Source organism: Myotis brandtii, unplaced genomic scaffold (genome assembly GCF_000412655.1).
Source record: "Myotis brandtii unplaced genomic scaffold, ASM41265v1 scaffold324, whole genome shotgun sequence".
In the NCBI taxonomy this organism is placed as follows: domain Eukaryota; kingdom Metazoa; phylum Chordata; class Mammalia; order Chiroptera; family Vespertilionidae; genus Myotis; species Myotis brandtii.
In genome coordinates, this window is record NW_005362439.1 from 1,002,410 (window position 1) to 1,028,183 (window position 25,774).

General features: G+C 42.9%; 1 protein-coding gene and 1 long non-coding RNA gene across 6 annotated transcripts in view; one reads left to right on the plus strand and one right to left on the minus strand.

Moving 5' to 3' along the window:
- The window catches only part of LOC106726853, a 23,432-nt gene extending 19,203 nt beyond the window's left edge, over positions 1-4,229 (minus strand). Inside the window, exon 1 of the long non-coding RNA XR_001362972.1 lies at positions 4,149-4,229. This is a non-coding gene — a long non-coding RNA (uncharacterized LOC106726853). The remainder of the gene's footprint in view (positions 1-4,148) is intronic.
- Positions 4,155-25,774, plus strand: part of EXT2 (exostosin glycosyltransferase 2) — a 119,162-nt gene continuing 97,542 nt past the window's right edge. For 4 of the 5 annotated variants that reach the window (XM_014543299.1, XM_014543301.1, XM_014543303.1 and 1 more), the window contains exons 1-5: positions 4,157-4,717; positions 5,875-5,964; positions 12,190-12,306; positions 21,129-21,324; positions 23,066-23,205. In XM_014543299.1, the coding sequence (XP_014398785.1) occupies positions 4,182-4,717; positions 5,875-5,964; positions 12,190-12,306; positions 21,129-21,324; positions 23,066-23,205 (1,079 nt within the window). In that variant the 5' untranslated portion in view covers positions 4,157-4,181. Of the gene's footprint in view, positions 4,718-5,874; positions 5,965-12,189; positions 12,307-21,128; positions 21,325-23,065; positions 23,206-25,774 lie in introns of all 5 variants that reach the window. The other variant, XM_014543300.1, reaches the window with a different exon arrangement.

Here is a 25,774-nt window from a genome sequence, read left to right on the forward strand (position 1 = left end):
ATTTACCGCTTTGATTTCCGAACTGCCTTCTCCTCCTTCCCCCGCCGGCCCCCGCACTGGGCTCCCACCTGTCTCCACGCCCACTGCTCTCTCCTGCAGTTTCCTCTCCCACCCGCCGCCGTGACCTCTCCCGCTCCTCCTCCCCGCGGGCTCCGGGACCTGCTTCCTCCCACGGGGGCTTCTTGTGCTCCGGGCTGTGCGGGGCCCGTGGCATCCAGGACAGTGCAGGATGCCGCGGGCAGGACTCGGCGCCCCGTGCCCCACCCCTGTCGGGAGGAGGACCAGGTGGGGAGGGGCCCCGGGGCCTGGGCTCTGGGCGCCCCCTGGAAGCTGAGGGGCATTAGGAGTTTTCCTACTGGCGGTGGGTGGGAACTGGATCTACGTACTGAGACTCAAATAATTGCTCGGGTCCATTTTAATCCTAGGTCAGTGGAGTGCTCTAAGGACTTGAACTGGGCTTGGTTTGTCAATGTCAGAGCTCGAAGGCTGCTCTCGGTCATGGAATATCTGATTCCGTTTCCGTCGTTTCTCACTTCCGCTGATTTAAGCCCCCTGGTTTCGTATGCCGGTGTGAATGGATAGATTTTCCGCGGTCAGGCTGTGCTGGCTTTGCTCCTGCAGGAGTGAGAAAGGGTTATCCAACCCAGGCTCTGCGAGGGGATCAGAGGAGGCAGCTTCCCACGTGAAGACCCAGGCTCCAGCGCCAGGCTGCACCCCCCCAAGTCTGGCCCCGGCGTTTTCTAGTGGGGTGCCCTTGGGGGTCACTTAGCCTTGCCCTGTCTGTAAACTGAGGCTCGTAATAGCCTGTCGCATGGCACTGTTAGGAAGATTACCTGTGTTAACTCAAAGTGCTTAAAACAGATCTTGGCATGTAGTACATTCTCAGTGAAGTTTAGTTATTAGTTACTTAATTGTATGCATTGACTTGATCATTCTATAATCCCACTAACAAAGGCACACAGGTTTGTTTGTGGGTTTTTTTTTTTTAAATTGGAAACCATTTTTAGGGCTGGTTAATCACAACATAACTTTATTATGAAGAACTCGATCGGGTACAGCAGTGAGGTGCGGATTTTTCTGCTTTCGCTGCTGTTGGGTTTCTTTGTTTTCAGGCACAGTTGGTTCAGTTCTGTCCCGGTGGCCCTGGGAGTTCAGCTCTGAGTGCTTTTCTAGAAAGGTGAAGGGAAGAGATTGTGACTCGGAGCATTGGGCTAAGTGGACTGGTTGTAGCCTACAGCACCAAGGAAAGGTTAGTCAGGCAAATTTTAGGAATCAATAATTCCAGGAACAGAAAGTGCATCTCATCCGGACGGTAGGATGGGGCTAACAGATTTTTCCAGTGACTCAGTGCTTGACAGCCAGCCAGACAGTTCCAGTGTTTTTCAGGGACAGGTTTGATGTGTTTCAAGGAGGGTAAAGTTTGTAGGGCTTTGTTGTGAAATTCCTGTTTTGATTCAGGTTATGGCATTATATGGGACAGACATGCATTAGTACGAGATTCCTTTTGGTCTGTCCTCTCTCCTAACAATGAGCTTCCCTGAAGAGGACAGGGTGGACACGGAAAGTTAGGCACCTAGCCATTTTTTCCCCTTTGGAAACTCTAATAAGAAAGAAAAGAATCATTCATCACCACATAATAACTCAAAGAGTGGGCCCTAAATAGTGTGTGCACTGAGACCTGGGAAGGGTAGAGACACTCCTTCCTTCAGCAGACTCTGTGGTTATGTGAAATGTGTTCTGGACATGGTATTAGAGCTGAGAATACTGGGCAGAAATGAAAAACCCTGACTACAAGGAAACCATGGCCAGTAGAGGGGACAGACTTGCCATTACTTAACTAATTAATGTAATGTAGCAAGTGCCGAAATGAAGTATGTCACAGGTATGTGGATACTCCCAGAGAAGGTCCTCTATCGCTAACCGCTTATGGGCTGTTTTATTCATGTCTCATCCTTCTCTTTTTCATTTGAGGCTTTTAACCTTATCTCTCTTATTGAGTTTTTATTCTACCTCAAGTTCTTGCCACATCTCTCAGCTTGTTGGCACAGACTTGTGGGAGCTTGCTTGGCCTGTGTCGGCAGACCTTTAGAAATGTGAGCGTACATTTCCGGGAATAGCCCTCAATCAGTAGGGGATGGGTCTCGGTGGGTGAGTGTCATAGTTCCTTATCCTTCAGAGGGACAGTTCGAGGGTGCATTTTTCAGAGGGACCCTAGCGGGACTGAGCCCCATTTGCCCAGCTTAGTATGGTAACCAGCTCCACAACGCACCCTAATGGCTTTCAGTTCTTTCCTGACTCTACTCTGGCTTTTTCTATTACTTCTGTGAGCTACTTACACACAAGTCACTTCTTAGTTTGGCAGAACATAAACTAAGACAGTTGGTACTAGAAGTGGCTCTAGAAAGCAGGCTCTGAGAATAGTTGGTGAAACTACAATCACTCGTCCTCAGATGGCAACAAGGACCCCTTTGCTGGTAATGAGGTGTTGACAAGCCCTGGTGCTTTCTACCATCACAATTGTAAGACTCACCAGTGGTGGATGGGGATGAGGTTCAGGTAGAAGGGAAGCACTGGCTAGTACAGTAGCTCTGGCACTGTACCTGTATGTGGCAAACAATAATGATAAGAATAGGAGAATTGACTGACTTTTTTATTTCCCTTAGAGGCCTTGAGGTAAGATCAATTTCAGGTCAGCCAGATATAAACTTAGGACACCCTGTGAAAGACAGAAGGCTGTATGGCAGCATCTTTTGCAGCTGGCAGGCAGACTGTATCGAAATCAGACCCAAAATTTAATCATAATTGTGGCAGAACTGCAAAGGAAGCTGAATGCACAGCTTACACAGGCTGCTTCTGCTAAAGTCAGGTGTGAGACCTGGGATAGAGATATTTGGATGGATATTCTCTGCTGTGTTGTAAATATTTTATAGGTTTACTTGTACATATAGGTTTGTTTGATAAGTATCTTAAGTTGCGATCTACAGGGGAACTCTGTGTTTTTAGTGGAGGACTAAGAATTTTCTTTGTATCAGTCAGTGTGCTTGTTGGCTGTTTCATTTGCCGATGGCTGAGTAATAAACCAACCCAGTACTTAGTGGCTTAAAAACAACATCAGTCATTGTTTGCTCAGGATCCTGCAATCTGTGTAGCGCTTGGTGAGATGGTCTGTGTCTGCTTCACATAGTCTGCATTGGGGTCTTCCTCAGGTTGCCCTCACTGGGAGCTCTGCTTCCTCACAGCGTGGCAGCTGGGCTCCAAGAGGACAACAGCAGCAACTGGAGGGACCCCTAAGGCGGGGACTCACTGCTGACACATTCTGTCAGTCAAAGCAGGTCACAGGACTAGCCCAGGTTCAATGGGAAGGGAAATGGGTTGAACCTTTTGGTTGGAAAAGTGGCGTGCACATGCACTGATGAAAAGTGTTGGCATCACTCTCCCTCCCCATTCCTTTCTCCATTCCTTGCTTCCATCTAAATGTGTCAGCTGCCATCAACTTATATTTTATTAAAGATTAAAGATTAATCTTTTCTTCTCTAATACCCTTGCCACTTTCTTGATATTTTTCTAGTGGTATTTCTGTATTTGGCATTTTGTTACAGTTTTGTTGGTCTTATCTCCCTCACTAGAACCTAAGTTCCTCTAAGGTGGGGTCTCTACTTTCTTTGTTTCCTCACAGTGTATGCTAGTTGCTCAATAGAGGGCAGGATGAATAAATGAATGAAAACAGATTTTAGAATTACCAAGATCAGTGTGTCCAGATGAAGCATCAGTTTATGGTGGGCAGTGTTTAAAAACAAAACAAAACGACAGTCTTTAGCTATTCCACTTGGGATTTCTCTTTCTAGTCAGCGCCCCACTTCCTAGGCCCCACACATTTACCAGCTTCTGCTCTTGGTGAATAAAAATTTATAGGCTATAGTTGCATTTTAACATTATGTATCAATATTTATATTAAGTAGTATATGTAGTATTAAATATTAAAGATATTACATAGCATATATTCATCTAGACAAAGAAGGGTCAAAATTCCTTTTCATTAGTTCATCAAACCACTTAAGGGAAAGAAATAGTTATATGGGAAGTTAAACAGTCCTTTTTATTGTCATTTGCCTAAAGACTTCATTTTTCTCCCTTTTCCACCTGGTAACCAGGAGCGTGAGGAAGAGGCTGTCTGTGCCATTATGTGTGCGTCGGTCAAGTACAATATCCGGGGTCCTGCCCTCATCCCAAGGATGAAGATCAAGCACCGAATCTACTACATCACCCTCTTCTCCGTTGTCCTCCTGGGCCTCATTGCCACTGGCGTGTTTCAGTTCTGGCCTCATTCCATCGAATCCTCCAACGACTGGAGTGTAGAGAAGCGCAGTGTCCGAGATGTGCCCGTGGTCAGGCTGCCGGCCGACAGTCCCATCCCTGAGCGGGGTGATCTCAGTTGCAGAATGCACACGTGTTTTGATGTCTACCGCTGTGGCTTCAACCCAAAAAACAAAATCAAGGTGTTTATCTACTCTCTGAAAAAGTACGTGGATGACTCTGGTGTCCCAGTCAGCAACACCATCTCCCGGGAGTATAATGAGCTGCTCACGGCTATCTCAGACAGTGACTACTATACCGACGACATCACCCGGGCCTGCCTGTTTGTTCCGTCCATCGATGTGCTGAACCAGAACACGCTCCGCATTAAGGAGACAGCGCAAGCACTGGCCCAGCTCTCTAGGTATCTAGCACTTGTGCAGCCTGGAGCCAAGTCCTTCAGGGAACTGAAGGGAAGGAGAGCCGCTTGAGCTGGCTCCCAGCTGCTGTCTCTTTTTCTCATGGGAGGGGATGTGGTGGGCGACTGGCTTGAAGCATGAGGCCAGTTCTGTGAGCAGCTGGCTTCTCCCAGTGAAAAGCAGCAGTCTGCCTTTGGGGCTGCTGCTATGGCTCACAACTTCTTAGTGTTTAAAAACTAAGGATGGCTCATCTTCCTGTACTGTTTCTTTTAAATTTAAATACTTTCCCCTCCCCTTTATTACTCACAAGTACATGATTACTGTAAAAGGTCTGAAAATACAGATAAACAAAAAGAAGAGTATAAGACTCATTCCATAATCCTGTTTCTAAGAAATAATCATTATTAATGTTTTGATGTTACTTTACAGTAGTTTTTGTCTAAAAATTATGCATATGCATGAATATATATTTTTGTATAAAAATATATGCATAGCTCTGGCTGGGTGGCTCAGTTGGTGGGAGCATCGTTCTGTACACCAAAAGGTTGTGGGTTCGATCTCCCGTCAGGGCATGTATGGGAGGCAACCAATTGATGTTTCTCTCACATCAATGTTTCTCTTCCTCTTCTCTCTCTAAAATCAGTAAAACGTAACCTCTGGTGAGGATAAAGAAAAAATAACACACACATATATACATCTTTTTTGTCAAGAATGGGATCACACAATACATACTCTCTTGCTGCTCTTTCCCCTTAAATAATCATGAGTATATTTTCAAATAATGTCATATTCTATTACTATATACTTTTAAGGGCTGTATAGCATTCCATTTTGCATATGTTCCATAATGTTTTTAACTAGCCTTTTATATTTATTTTTGTTTCTTTAACCAAATGGTACACCTTTAGAGAGTTTTCATTATCATAAGCAGTTCTGCGGTGGACAAGCTTGGAGTGAGTACACATCCACCCATTTTTTCCTTTCGAGGCTCCAGGCTAATGCCCAACATGCTGCTGGGATTGCTAGACGCTCCCTTTGCTGCCTGCGAAGTGGCTTGTTTCAGGTTGGGGATACTTGCCACTTGTCATCTTATAACTGACTCTTGTTTTTATTTCTTCATCATCGACGTGCTAATTCTCTTACATGTTTAATTTCTTCATAGGTGGGATCGAGGTACAAACCATCTGCTGTTCAACATGTTGCCTGGAGGTCCCCCAGACTATAACACAGCTCTGGATGTCCCCAGAGACAGGTAGGTGCGTTTGGGGTTGTAACTGTGACGGGTTTCTGAGGAGTAAGTAAGTACAAGACCCTTTTGTTCATGTGGAATCATATTTGTAAGCCTTTTGTAATCAGAATTGAGTGTTAAAAAGTTGCCCTAGGTATTTCCCACCTCAAGACATAGAATTTTTAAGACCTGCTTAAATCCCTTGTGGAGAACCGATGACAGTTTATGTTCTAGCATAACATCATAAAAAACTATATTTTTTTCCTTAATCTGGGTTATGCTCTTCTGAGTGCAGCACCCTCACCCCCCTAAGGCCAGGTTCATGAGTGGCTTGTGTCAACTCTGAATTTGTGAGCATTTGCCAAAAGTAGAGCCACAGCTTACTGAGGGAAGAGGCGTGGATGTGTGTAAGTCAAGCATGTCAAACTCGTGGCCCGCGGGCTGCATGCCTCATTTATTTGGCCCGTGTTAGCCTTTGAGTTTGACATGCTTGGTGTAAGTGATGCCCAAAATCTATAATGCTGGGAAAGGAGACCACTCTTGTTATCATTCTGTCTCTGTTGTTTCAGCTAATGGGGTTCTTGCCTTTCTTCCTTTTTCTTTCTCTCTTCCTCCTGTTCCCCCCTCTTCCCTCCCTCCCTCCCTCATTAACCTTCCGGACAGCAGATGTGGTATGGAGTGGCCATGATTATGTGATTATGATTTTGAATTCACTTACTATGTTTATCAGCCCTTTTATACATGGACTGACCTACTATGGCTGGAGGCATCGTGTGAAGCTCAGGACTGAAGTGCCGCTTAAGGTTCCTCTCCTGGTACTGGGTTCAAGGCTTTAAGGAGAACAGAAAGCTTGGGTCCAAGATAAGAGTCCTGGGCAATACTCGAGGTATAGGATTGTTATAAATTTATGCATGAACTCATTTATAGCCAGTTTTATTATAGTTGATGTTTAACTCTTAAAATCATTGTTACTGAAAAAGATGAGTGAACAGCTCAAGGCCAGCTGTGTTCTCAATTTGTTAGAGGCCAGTGTTTACATTTATGAAAATCTACACTCAGTACTACTTTCCCCCAGATGATTAAATCTAAGCCCTCTTTGCTTTAAGTATTATCTAGAGTCAGTGTTGTGTTTCTATCTGGAAATACAGTTATCACTAGGAGAAATACACAAGGACCACTCCTCAAGTTTGCCGTGGAAACCATTTTGGACAATAGAGGGCAGTCACGCTACACAAATTTTATAGAAACCACCTAAACCCAAAGTAATCCCTGATTTGGCTCTCAGCCCCAGTGTTCCTGAGTGGACTACTGTTTTATGGATTTGGTTGTTCTGGGAAAGGGAAATACTTTAGTGAATAGAGAAGGGAAGGAAAAGAGCTGTTAGGAATGCAATGTCTTCACCTGCTGTTCTTGGGTTTATTTTGAGAAGGGCTTATTTCTGTTTGAGACATTTTGCTTTTTGCTGACATCTTGGTATATGTAACTGCGTGGGAGAAGGATTTTATTTTTATCAAGTACACATGTTAAATAAGGTTTCATTTCTCTGCAGGAAAGTGTCAAGTAGTGAGGAGAAAGTTTAAGTTCTTGCTATTTCTTAGGTGTTAAGGATCAGGAAGGTTAAATTGTTTTCCCTGTGCATGTATTTTTGTAGTGATTAGAAGCAATCCTGTGGCAAGTAATGAATCACCATATAGTCCTCTATCTTTAAATGTGGGAAATTCATTTGAAACTTAGGTGGTCCCCTGGTTGGGGTAAGGAATAGAAGATTTGTTTGTTAATTTTTCTTATCCTTTGTCCTTATTTCTGGATTCAGAGGAGGCAAGAACCAGGGATATAGAATGGTTTCAGCAGGAGCTGCATATCAGATTATTCGGAAATTAGAAACTAGACGGGCTGGATTAGATTGTGTTTAAGATCTAAATTCATCGATGTGATTACTTTCCTTTTTTTGATGTGATTACTTAATTATTTTACTTGGGGAAATGCAAGGAACAGGTCTGAAGGAAATGTCTGCTCACTGAGTATCTTTTATGCTGCTTAAATATGTTTTTATTTTTCTTTCAATGTTCAAAAATCATACACATGGTACACATATACTTTCTTTGTGCAAGGTTGGAACCATATGCAAGTGTATAAAGAATAAAATTTAAAACTATGCTTTCAAACCCTCCTTTATTTTTACCCCCTTACTGAAAGGTAATCACTGCTCTCAAATACTATTTTTCTATGGGTTTATACACAAACTATGTAACTTTTTTTCTTAAAATCCTCACCCAAGGATATTTTTTTATTATCACCTCCTTACTGAAAGATAATCACTGTTCTCAAATACTATTTTTCTATGGGTTTATACATAAACTATATAACTTTTTTTCTTAAAATCCTCACCCAAGGATATTTTCTTCATTGATTTTTTTTAGAGAGAGTGGAGGGGTGGTAGGAAGTGGGGAGAGAGAGAGAGAAACATCGATGTGAGAGAGACACATCGACTGGTTGTTTCTCACACACGCCATGACTGGGGCCGGGGATCGAGCCTGCAGTTGAGATATGTGCCCTTCACTGGGAATCGAACCTGAGACCCGTCAGTCCTTGGGCCGACACTCTAACCAATGAGCAACTGGGCTACATATATATATATATTAATTTAATTGGGAGCATATTATACTTCTTCAATGCCTTACTTTACTGATCTTTGTTTTTTCAGATATGCTGTATAATATTACTTCCTTGGATTTTTATTCTTTCTTTGGACATATCTCTCACAAATTTCTACCTTGGGTGTATATTTGTTAATTCAAACTTGTTGTGGAGATTTTCAAACCTATATAGAAGAAGAAATGCTGGTACAGTGAATACCACGTACCCCTGTCCAGCTTCAGGAATCATCAACTCGAGGCCAGTCTCCATTCATCTGTACTCTGACCCAGATTATCTAGAGGCAAACCCCAGATGTTATGTCATTACATCCTATATAATAAAGGCTATATGCAAATCGACCAAATGGCTGAACGACTGGTCACTATGATGCACACTGACCACCAGGGGGCAGAGCTCAATGCAGGAGCTGCCCCCTGGTGGTCAGTGTGCTCCCACAGGGGGAGTGTTGCTCAGCCAGAAGCTGGACTCACAGCTGGTGAGTGCAGTGGTGGTGGCGGGAGCCTCTCCTGCCTCTGTAGCAGCGCTAAGGATGTCCGACTGATGGCTTTGGCCGGCTCCCGGTTAGACATCCCCCAAGGGCTCCCTGATTGCGAGAGGGCGCAGGCCAGGCTGAGGGACCCCCCTCCCCTGAGTGCACAAATTTTCGTGCACCAGGCCTCTAGTCTGTAAATATTTTTATTTGAATCTGCATGATAAGAGCTTTTCGAGAAACCTAACTATAGTACTAATATACCTAAAAATGAATAGTAAATTTTAAAAAATATTTTTATTGATTTCAGAGAAGAGAGAGGGAGAAAGAGATAGAAACATCAATGGTGAGAGAGAATCACTGCCTCCTACCCACTCCCCACTGGGGATTGAGCCCAAAACCCAGGCATGTGCCCTGACCAGGATCCGAACCATGACCTCCTGGTTCATAGGTCGACACTCAACCACTGAGCCATGCTGGCCGGGCAATAGTAATTTTTTAATGTTACTAAATATTTACCAAATATGTAGCCATTGCTCAAATTTACCTGTCTTATGGGTATTTTTTTTAATGTTTGTTTGATTCAGTAAATAAATACAGGGTGGGACAAAAGCAGGTTTACAGTTGTTCACATGAAAAATAATATAATTGTTAGTAAGTAATAATACAAGAATAAATAAACTGATTTGCATACTCACAACTGTAAACCTACTTTTGCCCTACCCTGTATGACCAATAGAATTGGTCAGCTTTTTTTTTTTTTTTTTAAACCTGAAGCTTTATATTTGAGGAATTTGCAGGCCTGGTTGCATGGGTGGGTTAAAGAAAGCCAAGGAAAGACTTGCAGACCAACTGTTGAGGCACTGTGAATGCTCAGATAGGAGGAGGAGAACTATGAGAACATCCGAGGAAAGATTTGGACTAGGGACCATGGGGAGGGTTCAGTGACAGAGGAGATGACGTAGAGTCAGGAAGTCCTGGAAAGTGCTAAAAACGCCAGAGGACATTTGAGTGATCTAACACTTAGCCTGGCATGAGTCTGATCATCATATTAATAATTTTTTAGCTGTGAGTTTTCTGCCCACTTTCTTGCAGCTTTGGAACTGATCTCTGATTTTGGGATGCGTAATGGGAAAACAGAATGTGCTTCTCAGAAGCTCACTTTTCAGTCAATGTAAAACATGTGTTTTTTAAAGCAAGGGGTGCTTACAATTATTTTCTCCATTGCAATGTTATGGAAACCTTGGCAGAAGAAGATGCAGTGACTTAAAATTGAAGTCTTGTCAGTGACAGGGTTGGTGTGAGGTCTGGGTGCCTAATGGCAGTTGTGGCTGTTTTCAAGATCACAAATGGAGATTGCACGTGTATGATTTGTGACGTTAAGACATGCTTTGGATTGCATGCTTTTTTACTATCAGTGCATAAACTGGAACAGGGTGAAGTTTGGGGCCCCAGGGACAGAATAACAGTAGAAGCTGGTGCTTCTTTTCTCACCACATACACACACCCCTCTCCTCGGGAGCTGTGGGTGTAATTACCTAATCACTCACTACCCTGGCTTACCTAAACTGCCCACTGCCTGTATATTGGCTCCGTGTCTGCTTCTCTGCACAGAGGTCATGGGGGCCCATACAGTCTGCTTGCCATCATGGTCATGGAACCTGCCAAATTCATGTTGGATGTATTCACTGCTGAATGCTAATCAGGAAGAATAAGACCGTATGTTGATACTAAGGATAGTCATTAAGTTTTACAGAGTAGACTGGCAGCTGGAGAGATTTTTAGCCTGCACATTACCTCACTAGCCAATTCTTGGTTTCAGAAAGCTTAAACAAACAGATTGGGATTTCCAGGGGTGGTTTGAAAATCTTTGAACTTTAACTGGTCATGTTAGAAGGAAATGCACACTGTCATCACAACAGGGAGGGGATTGGTAGCAATCAGTATTGCAAAAAATGTGGTTTCTCAGTTCAGACAGTTAGGCCTAGACTGTGCAGTGCAAGGAACTGGCAATGCTCTGCTCCAGTAAGTGATTTTGATGGCTTTGGAACCCCAAAGACAGAATAACAGTAAAAGTTGGTGTGATATACACCTGCTTCCTTTCTCTGATGAAGTGTCATTTTACTACTTGCTGGATCCAATTAAAACCGTGTGTTCCCAGCTTTCTGATTGAGAATAAAAACTAGTGCATGTGAACTGCAAGAGAAGCACTGAAGGTCCAGGTCTGGATTCTGCTTCCTGTACAGGGAATTGGGTTAACAAGATTAACTAGAATGGAAGGTGATTGCTGAGAGAGGCTACATGATTCACATGTAGCTCTGGGATAACAGTGGAAAGAACTGTTTGGAGCAGGATTGGAGAGAAGCTGGGGCATATGCAGTGAGATGTGATGCTTTGCTGTCACCGCTGCTTTCGGTGCCATTGTCTCCTGAGATTCTGGTCAATGAGTAGGTAAGTGACTGTCCCAGCCAGTCTTCCTTTCAGAACTGTTGTTATTCCTGTTATTGTAAATGTGTTTAACACCAGGATATGACTTTAGAGAGAGGTGAATGGGAGCTGAATAAGATAGCAGAGGGTGTCCTCTGGCCTGTCATCTATTTTTAAAAATGGAAAGTAAGGAAAGACTACTAGGACCTTGCAGGAAAGCTGGTAACTCAGGGATGGAATGCAGCTGATGTCCAGGAGATGTGATGTAAAACACTTAGCACCATGTCTTTATGGAGAAATGACTAAGTTAACATTAGCTGTTGTTGACTCAATTATAGCAGCTCCTTGAATAATGTCATTTCATTCAACTTCGTTTCCTTAAAGCATTCATGAGATGCAGTAGGAATTTAACTCTTGTTTATATCAATTAGCCTATGGTAAAATTGATTTCATTCTATGTTGTTTTGCTTAAGGGCGCAGAACCTATCCCAGCATTCATGAGATGCAGTAGGAATTTAACTCTTGTCTATATCAATTAGCCTATGGTAAAATTGATTTCATTCTATGTTGTTTTGCTTAAGGGCGCAGAACCTATCCACCATGTTAAGTGAAGACTTACTGTACTTCTGTCCCTTTCTACGGAGCTTATTAGCATGAAGACCTTCTTATTGTTTGACAAAATTTTTTGCTTTCAGGGCTCTGTTGGCTGGTGGTGGCTTTTCTACATGGACTTACAGGCAAGGCTACGATGTCAGCATTCCTGTCTATAGTCCGCTGTCAGCTGAGGTGGACCTTCCAGAGAAAGGACCAGGGTAAGGTGCACTCCGCACAGCCAGCTGTGCATTCTTAGAGCTTCCCCTCAGAAGCCTTCCAAAGTGAAGACATTTTTCTCCTCAGTATGTGTGTTCTGCCATGTGGTCTGGGACCAAATTATGGAAGTTACTTGAAATTTTATTCTTTAGACAATGTATAAAAAAGCTCAGATGAGATCAAACCATCTTTTACTCTACCCTTAGGGAAGTGCAAAGAAAGACTGGATCTTTCATGAATGTGTTGCTTAGATAAACTTTCTGAATATTTTTCTGTTCGTGGGCTCCCATAATTGACTTTTGTTTTTTTAATTGAGATATAATTTATATACCATAAAATTTTAACATGTACCATTCAGTGAGTTTTTAAAAATTGAGATATAATTGACATATAACACTGTGTAAACATTAGGTGTATATTGCTTGGATTTGATACAATTCAGTGGTTTTTAGTATATTCACAACGTTTGTATAACTATCATCATCACTGCTATCTAATTCCAGAACATTTTCATCACCCCCAGAATAAACCCAATACCTACTAGCTGTCACTCTCTATCCCTGCCCCTAAACTTCACACCCTCTGCCCCCAGCAACAACCGCTAATCTGCTTTCAGTCTCTATGGATTTGCCCATTTTGGACATTTCATTTAATGTCGTTATACAATATGTGACCTTTTGTGTCTTTTATCACTTAACATAATGTTTTCAAGGTTTAGTCATCTTGTAGCATGGAATCAATACTTCATTCCTTTCTTGGCTGAATAATATTTCATCATATCGATGGATATACCACATTTTGTTCCTTCATCAGTTGACAGACATTTCAGTTGTTTCCACTTTTAGCAGTTTTAAGTAATGCTGCTGTCAACATCCGTATCCAGGTTTTTGTGTAAACATATGTTTTTAATGCTCTTGGATGTATATCTTGGTGTGGAATTGCTGAGTCATGTGGTTACTCTATGTTTAACTTTTTGAGGATCTGCCAGATTGTATTCTAGAATGGCTGCACCAGCAATGTATGAGGGTTCCAGTTTCTCCATATCCCTGCCAATGCTTGTTATGTCTTTCTTTTTTATTCTAGCCATCAAAGTGGATGTGCAGTGGTATCTTATTGTGGTTTTGATTTGCATAGGTCTAATGATTAATAACGTTGAGTGTCTTTTCATGTTCTTATTGATCATTTATTGACCTCTTTAGAGAAATATCTATTTAAATCATTTGCCATTTTTAAGTGGGATTTTGTTTTTATTGTTGTTATGAGAACTTTTTGTATAGTTTAGATCCTTATCAGATATGACTTGCAAATCTTTTCTCTCATTCTGTAGGTTGTCTTTTCACTTTCTTGATAGTGTCCTTTGACACACAAAAGTTTCTAATTTTAGTGAACTCCCAATTTATTTTTCCTTTGGTTACTTGTGCTTTTGATGTCATAGCTGAAAAACCATTGCCTAATTCAAGGTCATAAAGATGTACACTTATGTTTTCTTCTAAGAATTTTGTAGTTTTATCTTTTACATTTTGGTTTTTGATCCATTTTGAGTTAATTTTTTATATAGTGTGAGGTAGGGGTCCAACTTCATTCTTTTACTTGTGGATATCCAGTTGTCTTAGCAACACTTGTTGAAAAGACTATTCTTTTCCCATTGAATGATCTTGCCACCATTGTTGAAAATTAGCCGGCCATAGATGTGTGGGTTTATTTCTGGACTCTCAGTTCTGTTCCATTGGTCTATGTCTTTCCTTATGGCACTACCCTACTCTCTTGATTACTGTAATTTTGTAGTAAGTTTTGAAATTGGTAAATGTGAGTCCTCTATTTTTGTGTTTGTTTTTCAAGATTTCTTTTTGGTAGCTATTCAAGGTTCCTTGATTTTTTTTTTTTTTATCCTCACCCGAGGATATGTTTATTGATTTTAGAGAGAAAGGAAGGGAAAGAGAGAGAGAGACATCGATGTGAGAGAGAAACATCAATCGTTTGCCTCCTGTACATACCCCAACTAGGAATCGAACCTGCCACCTTTTGGTGTGTGGGATAATGCTCCAACCAACTGAGCCACCCAGCCAGGGCAAGGTTCCTTGACTTTAATTACTTTTAAAATAATGCAACTTGAATAAGTACAAATAAAAAAACAATCTAAACTCTTTGTGCTTATACAACTACAAAACTAAAACAAATTTACAAATTAAATACAAACAAATCTATAAAACTATCATTAATATCATTCAGATTAACATAATGTGATGGCTGGGGCTTTTTCTTTGAAACTGAATTGCATTTTTCAAGGTGAACATGGAGTTAAAAAACTGTTAAAAACTGTTTTGGGTTTGACTTACCTATACTGTTGTATGCTAGGTGATGCTGTCTTTCATACTGCTTTTTTAACAATAGGAAGCTTCCCTTTATATAGCATTATATTATTACTAAAGGCCCGGTGCCCGAATTCGTGCACCAGTGGGGTCCCTCCGCCTGGCCTGCGGGATTCGGCTGAAACTGGCTCTCTGACATCCCCCGAGGGGTCCCGGGTAGTGAGAGGGTGATCAGGGCAGGATCGGGGCCAGGGAGGGACGCAGGAGGTTAGCCAGCTGGGGAGGGATCGTGGGAGGGCTCCCGGGGGTGTCCTACCCATCTCACTCAGTCCCGATTGGCTGGACCCCAGCAGCAAGCTTACCTACTGGTTGGAGCATCTGCTCCCTAGTGGCCAGTGCACATCATAGCAACTGGTCAACTGGTCAACTGTCTGCCCCTTGGTGGTCAGTGCACATCATAGCGAGTGGTTGAGATGCATTAGCATATGATTAGCATATTACACTTTGATTGGTTGAAAGGCCAACTGGCCGACCGGACACTTAGCATATTAGGCGTTTATTATATAGGATCTTTATCTCGTAGAGATGCACAATTCATATCCCTCCCCACATTTTATTATGAAAATCTTCACTCAGACAGCAAAGTTTAGAAAAATTTTAGTCCACTGAATACAAACCTGAATATTGAAAAATACTTAGCAGTATTCATCATTAAATATGAGCAAAATATGCCTGTCCTAATTTTTTTGGATCATCATGAGGTGAAAATTAAAAAATAATTTTTACAGAAAATTTGTAGACTGGAAAAAATGATATAGTTCATGTTTTGTTTCAAGGCTGGATTTCCGTAAAATGAAAAGGATATTCTGTGTTAGTACAGCTTGTACTCTTTGGGGTGGTACAGTTTCTGTCATCCACTGGTATCTTAATTTGGTATATTTATGTAGCACTAGACATGAGTAACTATAATAGGTAGAGAAAAGTCAATTGAGGTTGAAACAAGTTCACTCCTCTGCTTGCAGCTTCTGTGAACATTTACTGAAATTTAAGTCAGTTGTGTGATTTCTGAAAGTTTTTTTTAACCCTTTGCTTTATTTTTCCTGAAGTTCTGGAAATTGTTTTAGTCAGTTCAGTTCACTTCAGCTCAACTCAAACCTTTATTGGAGGCCATTTGGACCAAGTATGGCGAGGCTGCTGGTTCTCAACAGGGGAAGAGGGTTGATTTGTCCCCCTGAGAACATTTTGTCCCCCTCCAATATATGGAGCCATGTTCCACTGTTATCACTGAGTGGGTGTGTGTGGGGGTGCCCAATAACAGCTTGAATTTCAGTGATTTGCCAGAAGGACTCACAGGAGTCAGCATGTAGTTGTACTCTCGCTATGATTTATTGCAGAAGGATACAAAACATAGTCAGCAAAGGGAAAAGGCGCCTGCGGTGAAGTCCAGGGAAACCAAGTGCAGGCATGCAAGGGTCCCCTCCCAGTGATGCCACACAGGACTGCTTACTTCCCCAGCACAAGTTGTGACAACATGTGTGAAATATGGCCCACGGGGAAACACCTTAGAAACTCAGTGCCCCGGCTTTTTATTGAGAGCTAATCACACGGGCATTCACTGCCTGGCATGTGCCAAACTTCCAGACTCCCAGAAGGAAAGCAGATGCTCAGTATAAGCCATGTCACTTGTACAAACAGTTTGGGCACAGTTCTTTTTTAAAAATGATTTTTTTAATCCTCACCTGAGGATATGTTTTTAATTGATTTTAGAGAGAGAGGAAGGGAGAGAGGGGGTGAGAGAGAGAAACATTGATGTGAGAGAGAAACATTGATCCGTGACCTTCCTTATGTGCTCCACCTGGGGATTGAACCCACAACCTTTTTTTTTGGTATACGGGATGACACTAACCAACTGAGCCACCCTGCCAGGGGCTTTGCCCCCCCCCCCTTTTAAAAATATATATTTTATTGATTTTTTTACAGAGAGGAAGGGAGAGGGATAGAGAGTTAGAAATATTGATGATAGAGAAACGTCTATCAGCTGCCTCCTGCACATACCCTACTGGGGATGTGCCTGCAACCAAGGTACATGCCCTTGACTGGAATCGAACCTGGAACCCTTCAGTCCGCAGGCCGATGCTCTATTCACTGAGCCAAACCGGTTAGGGCCCGGGGGCTTAGCTCTTATCAGTTCTGGGGATGGTGGGAAATCTCCCAAATGGAAGTTCCCACACACTAGCCAAGGGCCAACCTTGCAAAAGAAAATAGTCAGGCCTGCTGTGTTACCTGGCATCTGCTGGGTGGAGGCCAGGGATCCACTAACCCTCTACAATGCTCAGAGCAGCTCCCCTCAACAGAGAATCATTGGATCCAAACGTCAGCAGTGCCAGGAGCACCCCGAGAGGCCTGGCTGAGGCAGAGAGTGAGCTGAGAGGATCAGGTCTGTCAGGTTGGTTTGGCGGCCTCTGTGCCTCTGTCTTTCTTTTTTTTTTTTTTTTTAATATATTGAGGATCAGGTCTGTCAGGTTGGTTTGGTGGCCTCTGTGCCTCTGTCTTTCTTTCTTTTTTTTTTTTTTAATATATTTTGTTGATTTTAGAGAGAAGGGAGAGGGAGAGAGAGAGAAACATCAATGATGAGAGAGAATCATTGATTGTCTGCCTCCCGCACCCTCCCCCCCCCCCCTTGGGGATCGAGCCCTCAACCCAGGCATGTGCCCTTGGCCGGAATTGAACCTGGGACCCTTCAGTCCGCAGGCGGATGCTCTATCCATTGAGCCAAACCAGCTAGGGCTCTGTCTTTCTTAAGACTGCTTGAGCTAAACTCTCTTTACTATCTGATCTCTCCAGTATAATATCACTCTCTTATGTTGGTTTATGACTCTTAATTCCCTGCAGATTTAATCCAGGACAGAAAACAGACCAAAAAGAGAGGATGTAAAAACAGAGAACAAATCACGCTGAACAGTAAAATTATTTTTAAATAGTTTCAAAGACTTAAACTGCTATATTGGTATTATTTTCTTAGTGAATATCTCTAATTATTGTATATAATTAGACTCAAATTTAAATCTTTAGATCATTTAAGTTCTCAGTGAGTTTCTGAAATTCTTTGCTTCAATAACTAGATACTGACATGATATATCCTCAAGGGCAACAGCAGATGTTAAAGGCTGCACTGGGCATGATCCTCCCTCTGCTGGCCAGTTGGTGCATTTCACATCTGAATGTGGACCCACATTTCCCCTCTAGCTCACAATTTGGCTCTGCAACTGGGGTGTTTCTTTTATAAACAACCCCCCCCCCCCAAAGTAAAAATATAAGGCAAAGACAGGCTCCAGACTCATCCTTTCCAGGGACTTGGGAGGAGGCAGGGTGGGGGACCTCTTGGCTGCGTTTGGTATTTGTTGCTCTTTGTGAGAGTTGCTTTTTAAGGGAATTCCCACATCTCTTGAGGGCTATATAGAGTAGCAAGAACTTTGTTTTTATTTTTATATTAAATCCCTCTCTGTTTTTTCAATGGGAAGCTGAAGGTTGTTGCTATTGATAGTTCCTTCTCACAGCTGTGCTGGCCTCAGCTGGAATTCTTGTCATTTTCTCTCTAAAAGGAACTAAATTGGGAGTTTACAACTGTTACTGTTGAGGGAGACTTCAAATTCTCAGCATGATTTTACTTAAACTTAGATATCAGCACTGCTGAGAGGAACCATGAAAGTCATAGCCAGTAATTTTAGTCCTTAAAAGAAAAACAAATCCACCTGAACATTTTGTTTGCTTAAAACTAAAATGGGCATGCTCCATCAACCATCTGTCAGGTCAGGGAGAGCCAGCATGACGCAGGGGAACATTTCAGACTCTTGTTCACATCTGCACATTTTTGTTGAAAATGGAGCAGTAACAGCAGGGATCCAGTGGTCCTGTGACTGACTGCTCTGGGATTCCCAGCTGCCCCCTCACCTCACTTGGTCTCCAGCATCCCATGGGTTGCCATAACTACCTCTACCCCTGTCCATAGTGCAGAAACCCTAGCCAGTCACCCTTTTAGGGCTCTGACACCTGAGCTGGGCCACCTCCCTGCTATTCCCCAAGTAGAAAGTCTTACTCCACAAGGCCTTCAACACTCCATGTGGGCCACCCTCATGCAGAAACACCCTCTTCCTGCTAGGACTCCAACACTACATCGTCCTGCATGGACACCCTCTTGGATGCCAACATGCCTATTCTTGCAGCTAGAGCACCCTTTTTTGTTAGCAGCTCTACTGAACTAGAAAGTCTCCAGAAACACCCAGCAAGTACCATGTTCCAGGGTCTTAGGGATTGGAAAGACCCTTAGGGGCCATTTAGCCTTAACTTGATGCATGACTTTTCACTATAATTTTGAAACAAAAAGTTTTCTGATTTGTAATAAGAAAAACTCTTGCAGTCCACATCATTTTCAGATAGCTTTAATTGTTGAGGTGGTTTCCCTGCTTATCTTGTGAATTGGGTTATAGCGCTTTCTCCTGTTTAAACAGACAAGATTGATTATGGAAATACTTTGAGGTGATCTGAGAGTGCTCCCTGTATCTGGTCTTTCCACCACTAAGTCATTCCTCCAAAATGAATGCTTTCGCAAAAGAAAAACTGTTGGGGCTCAGAGCTGGGAATAGAAACCAAGAGTCTGTTTCAGTGTCCAGAAGAAACACGTTAGATGTAAATAATTCAGCTTATTGTTCAGTAAATTACAATTTAGGGGGACATTGCCCAGGATGAGAGGAACCAGTCGGTGCAGTTGATCCAAATTGTCTCCCTGATGGGATGCTATTCCATGTGGCTCTTATTCCCACTTACCTTTCCCTGGGCCTCTGGGTCTAAGCTACCTTATGGGGCAGCTCTAGCAAACAGAACCTCCCGTGTTGAGGTGGTGGCCTGCATTTGTGCTGTCAGGCACCCACTAGCCACATAGGGCCCACACTTGAAATGAGGGTGATGTGGCTGAGGAACTGAATTTGAAATTTTAATTAATTTAATGTAAATGGCCCGAGGTGGCTAATTGCTATTGGACAGTGAGGTTCTAGGGAATCGGCTTATTCTTTTCTTTCCTCACTGTGGTGTGGGCAATGCCTTTTGCTTTTAGTTCAGTTGTACAAAGAAATTACAAAAAAAGTGGTTCTAAGATTTATAAGTAACCCGGGGCTGTGGTACCTGTTGCTCTGTTTTCTGGGGTCTGTGAGCTGATCTGGCTGGCCAGGCCAGTTCACCTTCTCCATCAGCGCTCTGTGTGGTCTGGACCTGAAGCTTAGCGCTCAGTAAAAGATGGGCCCTCAGAGAATGATTGATTAGTCTTTGGCAATGGATATATGAACCTTTAAATAAGAAACTAAAGAAAAGTGAAACGATTACCCCCCCTTTCTTCCCAAAGCAAGGAAAAAAGAGAGCGAGATGGTTCACAGAGCATAGGTTTTTGGTCCTTTCTTATGAACAGACTCATGTTATCATCCAGCCTATGAGATGCACAGCCCTCGTATTTCCTGTGCTCTATACCAGTTAGAGGTAGATTTAAATGAGCATTCAATCTCACGAGGTGTGATGGGCATTTCATTTCCTCCTGGAACCTGCTTTGTATTACTCTTTTCTAGTGGTCTTTCAACCCATATAGGGTTTATGCTCTGTAACCTCTCTGTTTTCTGGGAATCTTGCCTTCCAGGAGGGAATTATGTACCATATGGTCACCCCAAAATTTCCCCCTTGACTCTGGCTTACTAGTTTTGTGTCCTCATTTTTTATCTCTGATGGAGTTCTAAATGGTACTAGGCCCTTGGGAATCCTTTCTTCACTCCATTTTCTTTTAAGCATCCTTGTTGTCCAGATGTTAAGACTGAGTCCATCCTCTGGTAAAGACTTTTTTCCACCTGTTCCCAGTGACCAATTCAGTGTTCCTGATGGCGGCTGACCGCCATGGAGCTGTCTTTCCCTGGAGCTTCTTCATAGCACTAGGTGCCATTCAACAGCCAGAACAGTCCTCCTCTCTCCTGGTCTTACAGCCAGTGCTGCCCTTCAAGTTTCCCTCTTCTCCCATTTGCAGGATGCAGCCAACTCTCAGTTCCTTTTCAGATCAGAGAATCAGCTATAGATAATGATAACATGTTGATGTTTCTTTTCCAATCAACCAGTCAGTCAGTTTCTCTCTTTTTACACACACACACACACACACACACACACACACACACACACACACGTATTTTAGCATGCTAAGCTTGGCTTGGCATATTGTAAGCAGTTCCTCAAAACATTAAGAATTTTTTCCAAGTAAAATTTTTACCTATGGCATAATATTTCAGCATGTGAATGAGTCACACCTTACTCTCGTACAGCATATAATATTTTAAACAATCAGCCATGCTAGAGTATTATTTCCCAAAAAGTCAAGAGATGTAGAAACTGATGAGAAAACACTACTGGCATACGTTTAATGTCAGTTTGTCTTACCTTGACTGCCACACCAGCTGCAGCTTTCCAGTCACCTTTTCCCTCCTTTCTAGTCCCCGGCGATACTTCCTCCTGTCGTCTCAGATGGCTCTGCATCCCGAGTACCGAGAGGAACTGGGAGCCCTCCAGGCCAAACACGGAGAGTCAGTGTTAGTCCTAGATAAATGCACCAACCTCTCCGAGGACGTCCTTTCCGTCCGCAAGCGCTGCCACGAGCATCAGGTCTTCGATTACCCCCAGGTGCTGCAGGTGAGTGTCATTCATTACCTCTCTTGAGCCTCGGTAGAGATCACTTCCACAAGGTGAAATTAGCCCCGACAAACAGGAGCTCTCTCCACTGGCAGCCAGGAGAACTCCCCCAGGGGAGGAGGAAGCGTAGTATTGCTCTTTACTGGGTGCTTAGACCTAAAGGTGCTTTGATGTCTGGCATAGTGTTTGTGCAAAGCTGCTTGGCCTGTGAGTGTTCATAGGCCTTTCAAATATTCATTATACTTCAAAAATGCAAATGTGAGAGGTCTACCAAGAAGCCACATAGACAAAGCAGGCAGATGTAGTTTGCTTTTACACCTGTATTCATAAGCCAGTCAGAGAAATGGTCTTCTTTAAGCGGCAGCTTGAACCCTCTGACTGCTAGCCCACAGGCTACAGTCAGCTTTTCCTGGGCGTGGAAGGTCTTTATTTTTAGTCATTGTTTCGTTTTTTGGTGTTTAGCCACCCTTAGCATGTCCTACTGGTGGCATGTCCTGTACTTAAATATACATAACCATGGGCAAAGCAGTCCTTTTGGGGGTGTTTTATAAGCAGGATATTTGACATTCAAAGGGCATGGGGGCTAAGAAAGGAGACGTTGAGTTTTGTTCACTTACATATTTAAGATGCAGACAGGTTAGTTCAAGGGGAAATATCAAGGTGCTGGTATGATTTTTTTTTTTTTTTAATCTCCAAAGAGAACCAGCCCATGCTGAGATTGTTAAAATACTTTCTCTCAAAAAGTGCTGCATCTTCTCTGGAATGTCTGACTGATAACAGTGGTGATGTGAACAGGAGTATTTATAGTAACCTTTGTCTAGACAGGAAAAATGGTTATCAGCACGTGTGTCCACATCTGGATGCCGACTCCTCAGGGCGGCGGAGCTGTCCACCTGCGCCTCTGGGCGCCATGACTGATTCTCTTCTCTGACTCTTGCTGCTTCTCTTATTTATCCCCAGAGGAGTTTGGCATATTGAGTTTTTTCACATTTTTTTCTAAATGTTCCTTTCCTCTAGCTTTAAAGATTAAATAGTCTGTCTTTTTTAAAATCTTTTTTCTCCTGACGAGGCAAAAACTGAGAGAAACTGAGTGTTAGGTCTTTTCTTATTTTGGTTTACCAAATGCAACTATTTTTCTTCCTGTGCATCTCTTATTTTCCCAGATGTTCCCCATGCTGAGGGAGTGAATGAGGAACATCTTTTGAGATTTTTCATTTTGTCCGATTTATTTTTTCTAAATAGAACATTTCTGTCTTAATGTGTTTTCAAAGGTATTGCACTCATGAAATGACTATCTTCTATATGCAGAGCACACTGCTAGATGCCATGGGGAGTGGAAAGATGAAATGAGATTTGATACCTTTGCCTTAGGGGGTCCTCTAGAGAACCCGATATGCCCAGACAAAATAATTCTGTTACATGGTAGGCTGCGGTATGTACACTGTGCCACATGTATTTTCATGGTACCATAGGGCTGAAAGAGACAGTCTGTGCGAAGTCATATTGTTGAGTGTCCAGAGAAGACTTGGACGTGGGTTTTAAACATTTTCAGGATGCCAGCAGAGGAGGCATCGAAGTAACACTGAAGAGCAGAAGGGTGAATTAACCATTGCATTTTTGTGTCAGGATGCCTCAGTGTTGCTTGGCTTCAGCCTTTGGGAGAACTTCATGCTCTGCAGGGATCACAAGCGGATCAGTGAAACTGGTTTGTAAATCCCTCCTTCTGCTTCTGTTCCTGCAGGAGGCTACTTTCTGTGTGGTTCTTCGCGGGGCTCGGCTGGGCCAGGCGGTATTGAGTGACGTTCTACGGGCTGGCTGCGTCCCAGTTGTCATCGCAGACTCCTATATTTTGCCTTTCTCCGAAGTGCTTGACTGGAAAAGGTGGGTGTTACCTTCTAATAAATTTTACACGAGTGGTTCTGTGTGTATTAGATTTCAGAAGCCTTCGAGTAATTGTGATGCCTTCCTAAGTGTGAGAACTACTTCTGCATTGGCCTGGAGCAGAGATTGTGAACCAAATATGGCAGATTGTCGGTTTTATAAATAAAGTTTTATCGAAACTCAGCCACACCCTTTCACTTACATATTGTCTTGTGCTACAGTGCCAAGAGTTGAGTCGTTATGGCAGAAATTGTATGGCTCACAAAACCTAAAATATTTGCTCTCTGGCCCTTTACAGAAAGCATTTACCAATTCTTGGCCAAAAAGCAGCGGTGTATAGAGACTGCAGGGTATACTTACCTGGAGAACTTTTCAAAATGCCTGAGCTTAGCCTTAGGAATGCTGAATTTTAAAGCTCCCCGGTATAATTTATAAGCCCATTTGAGAACCATTGCTCTGGAGTCTTTATTGAGTTTGCATAATGTGACTAGCTGGAGGTGGAGTGCCTCCCCATGGATGAAAGCTTAGAAACATTCCTAGTGGACAGATGGACAGACAGAGGCTCTGCTTGGTTATGGCTGTTAATGCTATAAAAACGACTAGCTGGAAGTGGAGTGCCTCCCAAGGATGAAAGCTTAGAAACATTCCCAGTGGACAGATGGACAGACGGAGGCTCTGCTTGGTTATGGCTGTTAATGCTATAAAAAACAGACGAGCCCAAGAGGCTCATGCTATTTCATTTCCCTAGGACTTTGGAGGTTAAAGATTATTAGAAATTAGTTTCTTTTGTATATGCTTCTCAGGCTTGACTTGGTCTTAAATGCTTAATTGCTTTCTTCTCTCCCAGTTTTTTTGATATTTCTATCCAACTATGATCACTACAGATATTTGAATAATTTAAGTAGCATTCATTCATATGTGTATTCATTCATTCATCTCACATTTATTGGGAAAACTACTGTGAATAATACAGTCTCTGCTATTAAGGAGGTTAGAATCTAGTGAGGAAGACAAACCAATTATAATATTGTGTGTTAAGGGCTATAATAGATGCATGCACAGGGGGGCGATGAAAGCCCAGAACGTAGGAGGGAGCCTAAATCAGCCTGGAAGAGGAGGGTTTGCAATTCTTTGTACCTAAGAGAAGTGATGAGCCACTTGCAGTCATTTATACATCCATGAAAACATGATTGCGTGTCTTCTATTTGCCAGATACTGTGTTAGGAATGGGGATACAAAGATGATCAAGGTCAGACTTTACCTCCAAGAAGCACATAGTTTGGTGGTGGCAGATAGACAAGTAAACCAGTAATTACCAAATACTGTGATGAGACTCAGCTCTGGGTGGGGTGCTTGGAGAAGAGTGAGAAGGAGACACATACCATTGCTGGGGTGGAGATGTGAGGGCTTTACAGAGGCAGTGACCCTGAGCCAAGTCTGAAAAGATATTCCTATGGAAGCCAGATCTGCTTGGGTAGTTGAATATTGGATAAGTGGTGGAAGGGCTCTGGATTTGGAGTCATGGAGCCTGGCTTCAGATAACCAGCTAGCTTGGTGATCTTGGCAAATCATTTAATCTTTTCTGAGCTTTGGTTTTCCCATCTGTGTAGTTGAAATCGTGTATTTATTTAGCAAATATTTATTAAGTGCTAACTGTATGTGCTAAGCAATGTACCAGATGTTCAGGATATGCTGGTGAGTGGAACTAGGTGTGGTTTCCATCCCAATGGACTAGTCTACTAGTAGTGTGGGGAGGGCTTCAGATTTTAATAAATAAATCTATGCAAATGTAATTGCAATCTCTGCTCAATGCCACGAAAGGTAAGTCACTGTTGAGTCCTCCCTTTCCCTTACCTACTATATCTGACCTGTTAGCAGATCCCGCCGGCTCTCCTCTCTCCTCTCTCCTCTCTCATCGCTTTCATCAGTTCCTCCCTCCTCAGCAAGTCTTGCCTAGATTTGGCCTCGGCCTCTAGCTGTTCTCCCTGCTTCTGGTCTTGGTGTTGGTGGTTTGTTCTAACACTTTAGGGAGAGTGATCCTGTGGAACATAATCAGATCATGCCATGCTTGCCTAAAATCTCCCAGTGACTTTCTACCTCAGTAAAAGCCCACGTCCTTACAGTGGCCTATATGCTTTGCTGTAAACCTCCCTCCCCGGTTTCTGTTCATCTCCATCTTCGTTACTGTTCTCCAGCCACACGGGCCTCATTGCTGTTGCCGGAACATTCCTGACACGCTGTTTTCCCAGAGCCTCTCACTTTGTTAGTCCTTCTGCCTGGAGTGCTCTTCCCTCAGGTATTCTCATGGCTCTCTCACTCCCATGCCTTCCTTGTCTGCTTTGTTCACTGTCGCATTACCAGCAGCTGGTTCCTAACAGGGTCTCCATAAATACGTGCTGAGTAAATGAATGGATTGGGTGTGCAGTCCAGCTGAAGTAGAAAAGTGCTTGTGAGTTCAGAGTGGGCACTGGAGAGTGAGGAAGAGTGTGCTACTCTCCAGAAGGAATGCAGAGGGAGGGGGGCTGAAGGAGGTTTGTCATTTCTGCTTGTGAGAATTAAACAGGCAATG